General features: G+C 42.4%; 2 protein-coding genes across 2 annotated transcripts; both read left to right on the forward strand.

Annotated features, from left to right (window-relative positions):
* Window positions 1–655: 655 nt before the first annotated feature.
* Window positions 656–4,684, forward strand: EAF02_000421 (uncharacterized protein; the record flags this gene model as incomplete). The annotated part of the gene is made up of 8 exons (XM_038896469.1): window positions 656–2,008; window positions 2,069–2,221; window positions 2,274–2,582; window positions 2,640–2,840; window positions 2,890–3,186; window positions 3,237–3,408; window positions 3,484–3,708; window positions 3,768–4,684. 8 exons carry the CDS (start codon window positions 656–658, stop codon window positions 4,682–4,684), a joined length of 3,627 nt encoding a protein of 1,208 aa, XP_038763328.1.
* A 4,347-nt stretch (window positions 4,685–9,031) lies between these two features.
* On the forward strand, window positions 9,032–11,049 carry EAF02_000422 (uncharacterized protein; the record flags this gene model as incomplete). Its single annotated transcript, XM_038896470.1, has 2 exons — window positions 9,032–9,086; window positions 9,140–11,049. The coding sequence occupies 2 exons, from the start codon at window positions 9,032–9,034 to the stop codon at window positions 11,047–11,049; spliced, it is 1,965 nt and encodes a 654-aa protein (XP_038763329.1).
* Between the last annotated feature and the right edge of the window lie 1,408 nt (window positions 11,050–12,457).

A 12,457-nucleotide genomic window follows, 5' to 3' on the forward strand; every position in this document is an offset into this window, starting at 1 on the left:
GAGTAAAGTCTGAATATATTCGTAGCGTCAAGGTCCTTACTCCACTTTTCAAATACCCTACTTCATCACTTGAACAGAGTAGATGACAACTTACTAATATTGTTTGTTGCAGTTATAGGCGTATTTCTTGTTTGAGTTGTGATTTTGACCATACAAAACCTCATGATAAAGTGATACATAAGAATCTATGTGGAATTATGACAACTCCTCTAATTAGTGGTTGTTAATTTTGCGGCAAAATTGAACATGAAAATCTAGTAGTAGACAATTGTTTTTGTTTATGCTTTGATTCTAAATTTTGTTTTGTATTGTATCACTCGGCCGATGAGTTGTTGTGGTCAACTTTTTTTTTTTGCAGACTCAACTTACATTTGAAATTACCCCTTCGCGTATATTTACACCAGAACAAACACACCTCGAACCTTCCCAACTTGACTTATACCCAAAGAGTTGCTCTTTCTCTCCATTTCATTGTGATATCAGAATTGATTTATTCAGTTGATCTTCTTTTCCTTCACAACTTCACATTGGCAAACCCTTCTTGGTCCATTGGAACGATTTTGTATCTACATTTTTGCTCCACTTGCTCCCTTTGCTTTTGCTCCTTTTTGATTCAATTTTGATTCAATTTTACTCCTCTCTTTTAAGAAATATTATGGAAACTTGCATCCAGGAACATAAAGCTTTTGACGTATCAATCGAATCGGCTCCTGTTATCAAAAAAGCTGATATCTTGGTCAAGAAAATCACACCCCTTCGCGGATCTACAAATATTGGGACATCAAAGCACATTAAAGATAAATTTGGTGAGGAAGTTCCAGCTCTTGGGCAGAAGTGGTGGTCAAATAGTACAGCTGATCCCCCCGCCAAAGGCGTCTACGAAGCAAGGCAATTTCCAGAAAATTGCATCACCTTCGACACCAAATATACCATCAACTACTACAACGAAGAAGGTGTACCAATTGAAAGTCCCATCGAAGATCCTATCGAAGAACCCGTCCGAGTAAAGAAGCTAATGTGGAACAGAGAAAGAACCTCTGAGCCCGCTGATACTGTTCATCTCGCCGGCGATGTATCGACCAATCCCCAAGAGCTTATCAAAATGGAACCAGATACCTTAAATCACCCAGGAAAATCCGCCACTAACGATCACTTTGATGAAAATTCTCAATTTGATCCCGCACCTATCATAAGTCAATTTGTAGATGAGTCTACTACAATGCAAGTCATCAGCCACCAAGAGAAACCTGCAACCAGTGGCAGCTTTGACATCAATTCCGAGATCAGTCACTCAGCCGTCGAAAATGAACGTGCGGGAGAATCCTTCACTGCCATGCCAGTCACTGGCGACCGGGAGAGATCTGCCATAGATAACAGTTTCGGAAACAAAATTTCTAACACGATGCGAACTTTGGCTGCCAAAGGACTACAAGTGGTCAATGATTTAGATGAGAAAGCTGCTGCTCGCGCTCAATTTTTTGATGGTACAGACGATCAAGATACAGATGATCACATTGCAGCAATGACTCCCACCAGGCGCCATGACAAGTCTTCGACGAGTAGCAGTCTGGGAAGCAGAGTCTCTAGCACCATGCGCAACCTGGCTGAAGTTGGATTACAAGTCATTCACGATCTAGATGAGAAAGCCGCTCGTCACGCTAGATTCTCCTTGGATAGTCCAATTCTAATGGAACCAGAGCCATTAGTTACAAACCAAACAAATCCCTTCGAAAAGTTTCTACACACCATCAAGCGACGAGGTGGACATAGAAAGACAACCAGCTGCGACATTTCTAGAAATAGAATTGAAGGAAGCTTGTTTGAATCACCTATCGCCTCACAGAGATCTGGCCACAGAAAGTCCTTATCGGGCAGCTCCTATGGGTTTGTAAATAACATGAAGAGTGTTGGAACCAGTCTTGCAAGCTTCAGTATTGCACCACGTTCAAGAACGGGCATGTCCTCTCGCCATCAACGAACTGACTACAGCAGTAGAGCGTCCTATGCTGTAAGTAATCTTCTTCCCGTCGTCAACTTATGGAGGTACACGACTAATATTATTCAATAGGGAAGAGCTTCTGAAGATAACGGAAATTGCTTATCCCGGGCATTCATCCTCGATAAGGAGGTGATTAAGCGCATGGAGCAACGTCAAGGCGTCATTGAGGAGATTCTATCCACCGAGAAGGTTTACCTTGATGATGTTCAAGCTCTCATACGTGTATGCTGCAATAGATCCATTCTGTTTCACTCTTTTACTGATCCTTACCTAGGTTTTTGATGGTCTCCTAATCGCCATCCCTATTCTCTCGCAGAGCTTACGCAAGTCCATTGTCATTACTCTCAAGGATATCTGGAACCACAACAACCAACTCTACAATGAACTTGTCACAGTTGTGGCCAATACAAACAAGTCTTCTGGGGTAGGAGTGGTTAATCCACCAAGCCACCCGCCAGTGAAGGGACACAAGAGATGGCAAAGTCTAGGGGAAGCACCTGCTTCAAATCCTACCGAAAGCCGTGGTCGACACATTGGTGATCCGAAGGTCGCGGGAGAGATTGCAAAGGTCTTCTGTGGAAAGGTTCGGAAATCATACTCTTCTTCATGGCACAAATACCTACTAACACGTCATAAGCAGATCCCAGGATTGTTCTTGTATGAATCTTATGGAATCATGCATAGTGAGGTTATGAAGCAAATTCACACATCATATAGAACCACGGATGAATGGAAAGATTTCAATCAAGCGATCCGATCAACTGAGGAAATGATCATCTCTACTGATAATCGAGAGAATGGCTCCCGCAAAGGAAGACACTTCGATGATTACTTCATCAAGGTAAGTGAACAATGTCTTCTGGATATTCGGAAGCTGACAGTTTTCAAAGCCTATCCATCGTATTGCTAGATACGAAGTTTTGTTTGGTCGTCTCCTAGAACAAAGCCCAGTCTGCGATTGCCCAGAATCCTCAACCACCGTTGAGACTGCGCTTTTTCGACTCAAGGAAGTTCATAAGACAATGAACTCTGCTGCAGGTAATCATCAAAAGGCAACTGCTATGTCAAGAACGTGGCTATTGCAGGATCGTCTGCTTTTTACAAGCCAGGCAAGTCTTCAAATTTCAACTACCTGCCTTCTCCTGCTGACATTACCTAGCCAGAAAGTAGATCTCGGGATAAGGTCCGTATGCTTGAGCAGAACCATTTGTGTGGTGTGCTTCATGTTTGTTGGCAGACACAAGACACTGTTGCAGGTCGTAACATCACCGGACAGTACCTCATAGCTCTCATGTATGAGAAATTCTTCGTTCTCGCTCAGCCTTCTGGAACACAAGATGAGATTTATGCCATTCAAGCTTGTATTCCAATCAGCGAGCTCACTGTGGAGGATGTTGATAACGGTAAAGGTATTACCAACTCTTCTTGCTTGAATTCTCCAAGCTCCATTATTCTGCACATAGTTTCTGACATGAAATATCTAGGTTTACAATGTCACACGGCGCCCCATTCCTGGAAGATTGTATTTGAGCACATCTCTCAACTCTTCGAAATTATAGTGAGCGCATGCTCAGCAAAGGAAGAGTTGGAGTGGAAGAGCCGTTTGATCGATCGTTCTGGCAAACTATGCAATAGCACTGTTCAGCAAGAAATGACTGCATCATTATCACTTGATATCAAGCCGATGGGAACGGTCTATGGAAAGCCAGGTATGTCTCAAATACTTCTAGTAATTTTCTGTTCTTTCGGCTAATCGATTCTACAACAGGTACTGTTGCTCGACGCAACTCTATCCACAGAGCAACAACAATGAAAGGTCAAACCACCATTCCTCGTAGCGTTATCGTTAGAAACACTAGTGCCACAGCCGAACCTTCTCTTTCAAGCTCCGCTTCTCAGCTCTCGATCAACAGATCCCAATCCCTAGCCGGTCCACATCGCCCTACAATCCTCGCTCCTTCCCGCACAGAGCGCATCCGTCTTGAAACCCTTCTCGCCGACGTCTGGACCCGCGATATCATCCCTTACCCAGGCATGGGCTCCAGACCCTACAGAGAACACACGGTCCGAGCATCTGCAAGTTCGATGATGCGCAAAATTAGCCATGCAAGCATCTCCAGCATCACCAAGCGCTCGGGTAGTATTGCCAGTCTTCACAAGAGCGCAGAAGATCACACGGCCACCGAGCTCGATAGTCTCAGACCGATGGTTCTTAATCGTCAAGCTCGTCACAACTCTAGCGATAGTATGCCGTTGCCCGAAGACGAACACTCCTTGTGCCAGGATGCAAGCGGTGGAAGACAGGGTTCGCGACTTGCTGTGATTATTGATGAGAAGAAGGGTAGTACTGGTACGGGAGCTGCTCGTTCTCCAACTGCCAGTCCAATCATGGCGCGTCTTGCAAGTTTCAGAAGCAAGAAGAGCTCGGGCTCGTTGGATGATTCGTTGAATTCTAAGCGCTCTACTGCTTCTAAATCTCCGTCGGGAAAGAGCTCGTTGGCTTTGCCAATTGTTACGGCTGCTCATGGAGAAGAGGTCAGAAAGGAGAATGTATTGCATTCATCAATGGCGGTTGATGGTAGTAGTGGTGGAGAGGAAGTAGCTGGAGATTTATTGCAGGCGCAGCAGAGAAAGGGTAGAAATAGGGCCATGCTAATGGAGGGATTTAAAAATCTTTTCCGTTAGGTTAAGGGGGGACACATTGACTTGTATTAGGTAATTCATAGGTAGGTAGCGTTTGTTTATAGGGAATATTAAGGATTATTTGATATTTGTCGGCATTGATGATGTGATTGTGAAGAGAATTTATGAGCATTGAATAGTCTGGATTATGATACTTGGGACGAGTAATGATTTGTTTGTCTCTCGACTTCAGTACTTACACGATGAGATAAATTTAGACCAAGGCCCAAAAGATCTTTGAATGTGTGGTTTTCATTCTGGATTCGTATGGTGCATTTGTATTCTCTTTATATGTGAGATCTTGGGATATCGTGATCTTCCAAATCATAAATATTGAGATACTACTAACTAGAAAGGCTGAGATGATAGAACATGAAGTTAATCTTGATTTGGTACTATGAGATCAAACTTCATGAATTCATATATACTAGCCATACAATAACAACTACCTACTCGGACATATTTATTAGAAGAATTCTAGCTAATAAGAGTTTGAGCTGACATGCATTACTTCAGATCCAAAACGAGGAACTGAAGTGCTCTCTCTTCAGGGTGTTGCAACTATCTAATAAAACAAATTGTTCATACCCATTTGTTGACAGATTATCCGCTGAAGTTACAAGATGGATACGTGTGATTTTGCACAAGAATATAGATAAACTTTAAGTGTATCCATATGCAATTTAATTTAATTTCACATCATTCGCATTCCTCACGAAATCGCTGATCCAAGCGAGATCACATTCACAACCACCCAGTCTTTTGACTCGGAATATTGAGGTTTATAAACGCATGCCGGCAAATTTTTGGCGTCCAATGAGTTTTCACAGTCTCACACCGAAGTCACCAGACAATCTACTGGATGGGAATAGCCGTCTATCAGCCTAGGTATATGATTATGGCCTCTTAATTTAACTTCATTTACCATGTAAAATACATAGAGGCAATGGCATTGACGAACAGGAATACTCCAAGATAAGCTGTGTGAATGCCAACCAGGAGATACTGGTCCGTTTTATTGCTGCGTCGAAGCTTTCGTCCTTTCTCATCTCGCTCGTGACTTGTAGACTTCTTCGCTCTTCCAGCCCTAATGGAACACTTCTGCTCTCGCATCTCAATGCATATGATCAACATCACAATCGACTACAAATCAAGCTTACCCTTAGTGCTTGAATGACTGCGCGCTACTTGGCCAAGCCCTAGAGAAAATGGATATCATCAGAGATATTTGCAATGGCGTGACAAGTAAATTTTGCAAGCAGATAGTGAATGAGAAGAGTGCCGAAGTGATCAGACACTTACTTGATGCCGGGGCGGAGGTACCTGAGGGGATCATTTATACAATGCAAATTGTAATAAACGATGGGAATAACACCTAGGAGTATCTAGTTCTTCCCCACAAGATCAGACGTATTTCGAAATACCTGCAATCATTCCGGCGTAGATGACTGGGCTTTCCGAGATGTCGACATGACATTTTTTGGTGGTCTGGTGAGAGGGATGCCTGGACTGGATAGTATATAGATAGTATATAGATAGTATATAGATAGTATATAGGACTGGGCAAAAGTGATGAAAGTGATAGCTATTGGTATGATGTATAACGTGTCTGTCTACATTGCCATGCAAATCCAATTTGTGGATGAACTGGGGAAGGTACCAAAGTTTGAAATACTGGCTTATGCAGTCTTGACTTTTGGTGATGAAGAATTAGTAAAAATCGATTCCAGTAACTGCCCATTGCCAATTGGCGAACAGTAAGCAGTCTCGAGGTAGTCTGTAGTGTATGTACCTAGTAAAAGTAAAGACCAATGTTGAAAACACTGTTTCATCTCTCTCCGCATAGATCAATTACTGCGCTAGCCATCATTGAAGATGATAACCTTGCTATTAAAACACTTGATCGATCACTTTCGCGAGATCTTAATCATAAATTTCAAATTTGATTTATAGATCTCTAGGTAAATGAAAAGTGCTCGAAACTTGTACATGCATGTTACTAATGTCTGATATATAAACGATCGTATAACAGATTTGATGTACTACAACAATTATGTTCTATAGATCTATAGTGATGCCGACTTGACAATGTAGCTGATTGAAACACGGAATCATCTACCGTTAACAGCATTTCGTAAAACACAATATCTTTGAAACCTGGGAGTTTCAACCCCAGTATAGACATGAACTAATAAGAATACCAAGATATGTTTTCGTTATGATTGTGACTTGTGGCTTGTGTATAATGATTATTCAGGAAAAGTCACTTGATTTGAAGCTTACGCAGTGCTAAGGCTGTGTAGAGCTCTTTGCATTGTACAGCATATGAGGACATCAGAATAAGTATCTGTAATCATCAAATCCGAATCGAAGTTCTGAGGTATGTGTTTGTAAGACAACGCTGACCGAATCGCTGGCCAAATCACCGACCAAGAATGTGATGTGATGATAAACTCCACCAACACCTATCAAGAGACCCAACAAACCGAATTGAGCACAGAAGAAGCGCGCGCATGAAAGCAGCCGCCACTATGGTAATGGCTGCGTCCTTGCAGTAATGCATACCTATACCGGTATGATATTGCGAGATGAGGCATTTGTATAGTTGGTTTCCATTGGCAGCTTCGTTTGATATTATAAATTGGCTTCTTTTTAACTTTACCGAACATTCCGGATAGATAGAACTCCTATCGACCCCACTCAATTCAAACAGCAACATCCTCGTCGTCAAGTCAAAACAGAGCGTCCATACGATCGATACGATTCCTTACTCATAACTCAAGACTGAGCATCAATACGATCAATACGACCGATACGATACGATAGTATGTGTAAGATCTAGTCTGCCCAAATACTGGTGTACCATATCTGCTTTTCAACTGGGGAACCCTCTATAAGGATTTTCGACAGAACAGGGTTAGTTTGCCATTCCAGGTCTCATTTTCCCCTTAAGACTTGGCTTTGACCCAATTGATCTCAGCTTGCTTTTGTTTGGAATTACGACTGCGCCTTGTGGATGGAGGATTTGCATAAATATGCTTACTCCACATATCTCATACTCCTTCCGAGGCAACTACCTGCCTGATTGATGAGTGAGCTGGTATGTATGGTATTCTTTATTCGATCCTCTTCAAAGGCCAAAGGAGATTTTGCCAACCGAAGCGCCGAGCTTTCTTGATAAAGAGAGTTTAGACTATCTTTTATATTAAAGCGGACTTGTCGAACTAATCCGAATAGCGGCACCACAGCGGGAGAAGCCGATTATCCGCGCAGTAAGGCAAAACAAATAGTGGCTGCTTTATTTTATGTTTTCTTCGATTTAAGTGTGTTTTCCTATCTGAAGCTCTCACTTCGCATTTCGAATAGCTCTCATTCCATACGGAGTAGGTACCTCCCTACTCCACTTGCCGAGTACACAAAGACAGGAGAGGAGGTCTGTCTTACCTTGCTGTACCTTTTCCCCTCCATTCCCCCTGCATACAAGACACCCGAAAAGTAGCCGGAAGAATCATTATCATCATTACCGTCATCAAGAACCGAATTAGCAACACTCGAGTACGTCCCGCAGCCAACATCTGTCCTCCGTGTGCAATTTGAAATTCACCGCAGCTTCTTACATCTTCTTTCCCCACATAATCAGCACTTTCTTAGTTCTATTCTCATACAAGGCTGTGAAAGGTAGAGATACATTAGTGGACCGGTACAGCTGTACATTTACCATACATACGTCTAATACATACATGCGTCTAATGTAATCAATACCAGCGAGAATTTTGCTACATTGTCTCGCAAGATTAAGGCTGAGGTCTCATCAGAACGCATTTAGTCAAGCAATATAAGAACTAATGATTTCTCTTATATTACCGGTACCCTAACTACCTAACTATCTCGCTGCTTGACTAGCAACTACCTTGCACCTATCTCGTCTCAAAAGGATTTCTTCACCCAATTTACTTTTTTTTCTCAAATTCTCTGAACGAATCAAACCGAAAGCTACCAACTAGTCGGAAATTTGCGTACATTAGTCGTCTTTGACTCCCTGTAGATCTCCCGTACTAACGTTTAGGCCGAAAAAAGCGTGGGCCTGCGTCATACGAATATATAAACTGGCCGAGCCTCGTTCTTTAGCTTTGCCGTTCCCGTTTGAGCCCTTTGATTCAAAACATCATCTTTTCCAACAAGTACGGGAAAGAGGGAGAGAACGAGAGGCGAGAGAGAGAAAGTTTTATATTTAATTTTTTTTAACTATATTATATCTTCTCTTGAATTTCTTTCTCATCTTTCCTTTCTCTTAAATATTCTACCTACCCACCTACCCACTTACAGGTAACACAAGACAGTCAAGTCAATATGAAAGCCTTCGGAGCTATAGTAGCTTCGGTTGCATTATCTTCAATATGTGATGGTAATTATTAGCCCAAGAAAGTTCTACCTTCAAGCTTATTAACACATTTCTAGCTCGTCAATTGGTTTTACCTCGAGATGCATCTCCCGAAATTATCGCTGCTGAAGTGTTAGCTGCACCGATGTATGCTATCAAGCGTGCATTACCGGATTCACCAACAGGAAGCTACACACCAGGAGCAGTAGATTGTCCTGATACCAGACCAACAGTCAGAAAAGCCAGTGAATTATCTGCCAATGAAACATCATGGCTAGAATTACGAAGAAATAATACCATTCAACCCATGATAACTTTCCTCGAAAGGATGAACATTTCCGGATTCGATGCAACCGCCTATATAAACAAGGTCTCCGGCAATGCATCTACGTTGCCGAATATCGGTATCGCAATATCTGGAGGAGGTTACCGTGCAATGTTGAATGGTGCTGGATTCGTCGCCGCTGCCGATGATCGAACAGCCAATTCAACAAACACGGGGCAAATTGGAGGTCTTTTACAAGCTACTACCTACCTTGCAGGTCTTTCTGGTGGCGGATGGTTGGTAGGATCAATCTATACCAACAACTTTAGTAGCGTCGAAACTTTACGAGATAGTTCTGATGTGTGGAACTTCCAAAACTCGATCTTCGAAGGACCTAACGATGATGGTATTCAGATCTTGAGTACTGCTGATTACTATAGTACTATTAAGAATGAGGTTTCTGGAAAAGCGGATGCTCCTCTCAATTTCAATACTTCGATCACCGATTACTGGGGACGCGCATTATCGTTCCAATTGATTAATGCTACAGACGGTGGACCAGCTTATACATTTTCATCAATTGCACTCCAGGACAACTTCGCCAATGGCGACATTCCTATGCCTTTCCTCGTCGCTGACGGTCGCTCGCCATACACCGAGATCATATCACTAAATTCGACAGTCTACGAATTCAATCCGTTTGAGCTTGGTTCGTGGGATGCCACGACATATGGGTTCGCACCCCTTCGTTATATTGGATCAAATTTCACCGCTGGTTCCATCCCTGACGGGCAACAATGTGTTCGTGGTTTTGATCAAGTCGGCTACGTGATGGGTACTTCGTCCTCACTTTTCAACCAATTTTTAATTCAAGCCAATCAAAGTTCGCTTCCAACTATTGTCACCGACGCGTTCACTGCCATTCTCGACGGGATCGGATTCATCAACAATGACATTGCGCAATATCAACCTAACCCCTTTTACGCATTCAACAATGAAACCAACCGCAATGCCCAAGCCACTCAATTAGATTTGGTTGATGGTGGTGAGGATGGTCAAAATATCCCTCTTTATCCTCTCATCCAACCTATCCGTGGGGTGGATGTAATCTTCGCCATCGATTCCTCCGCCGACACCAACTACTTCTGGCCCAACGGAACCTCCCTCGTCGCAACGCACGAGCGTTCCCAAAACGCCACCATCGCAAACGGAACCGCATTCCCCTCGATCCCCGGCCAAAACACATTCGTCAACCTCGGACTCAACAAACGCCCCAGTTTCTTCGGTTGCGACCCCTCCAATTCCACGGGCCCAACACCCTTAGTCGTCTACATCCCCAACGCGCCCTACATCTACCAATCCAACGTCTCGACTTTCGACCCCTCCTACAACGCCACCGAACGCAATCTCATCATCGAAAACGGCTACAATGTCGCCACCATGGGTAACTCCACCATCGATCCCGAATGGCCCACCTGCGTTGCCTGCGCAGTGATCTCCCGCTCGCTGTACAAGACCAGCACCACCGTTCCCGATGCATGCACCGCCTGTTTCAACAGATACTGTTGGAATGGCACGTTGGATACGAGCGATGTGGTCTACGATCCTACCTACATCGTCGGAGAACTTTCCGCTTCTTCCGATGCGGCAGCCCTCGGAGGAAACAAATTCACAAGTATCGTTGTTGCGGTTGCTGCAGCTGCATTTGTTGTCTTGGCATAATATAATAGAAATATGATATGAGGAGGAAATATACTATACCATCCGTACCAGGAGGGAAAAATATCGCGAAAATAGGGACAAAGTTTCGGATTTTGGGATGGGTTTTTGGATGGTTGTATATATAACGACATTCTAATGAGAGATGACGGGGGTCCGATTTTATTTTTCGCATTTGTATTGTATCAAGGAAGGAAGGATGTTAGTTAGTTAGTTGTTTGGTTGGTTGGTTTTTATTTTCCAATACCTAGTAATGACGGGTGAGCGATGATGATAAGTGGATTATTATACTATGGATACCTTTTTTCTTTTGTTTTGGATGTAACAACCTCGAATCGAATGATGTATATGTATGTATCTACGTATGTATGTATGTACGATTTTAAGAAATATATTCTCCTGTTGATAGGTATTGAAAACTGGAAATCTTGAAAACTTTACTATACTAATAAGTAAATAAGTATGTATATTAATTACCTAGATAATCAACTACTTGTGATCTAATCTAAAATACCTATCTAGATACTTCTGCTATATTATAATAATTAAAGATACTCACTTGTTACTCATTCGTCTCTATATTAGTAAAAAGTAGAGATGAATAGACTTTATTGAAAGATAATCGAACCGAGGATTTGAAGTTGAGGGGGTTGAGTTGATGTTTTTTTTATAAAGTTAAGGATTTGTAGATTTGTAGATTTGTATGTATACGTATCTAGATATATACATATAGTAGTAGTAGTAAATTCATAATCGATTCGATCTATATAGCTATGCTAAGACCATGCGATGCGCCTGTATCTGTGTCTAATTGAATGAAGTAGATAGGAAAAAGATATAAAAACCTACCCCCCCCCGGTTATATACATATACATGCGTATACACATATATACAAAAACAAAATATAATAAGAAATTAATTAGAATATACTGAAATACTAAATGTATTACTCATACCTATATATACCTATCTATACATATTCCACCTCATCTCACACCCACCTCATCTCACACCCACCACATCTCACACCCCCCTTTCCCGTTTCCCCTCGACGTATATCTCAGAATCCTATATTTCCCCCTCCATTTCCCCTCTCTCTCCTTATCTTTTACTATAGATTCAGTATAATTTATACCTTCTGAGTAGAAGCAAAATTTCCATCTCCTCCCCCTCCTCCGAAGCGATTCCATTCCCCTTTCCTTCCCTCCATTCCCCTTTCCTTCCCTCCATTCCCTCCCATTCCCTCCCATTCCCTTCCCCAAAGCCATTCCCCAAAGCCATTCCCCTCAACCCATAACCCATCAAATCCACAACCCATCAAATCCACATCAAATCACTTCACATCACTTCACACTACCCAATCCAATCCAATCATCCAAAACTAACCCCCTACAAATCATTCAATTCCCAT

Source organism: Botrytis sinoallii (genome assembly GCF_014898435.1).
Source record: "Botrytis sinoallii strain Bc 23 chromosome Unknown BSIN_001, whole genome shotgun sequence".
In the NCBI taxonomy this organism is placed as follows: Eukaryota; Fungi; Ascomycota; class Leotiomycetes; order Helotiales; family Sclerotiniaceae; genus Botrytis; species Botrytis sinoallii.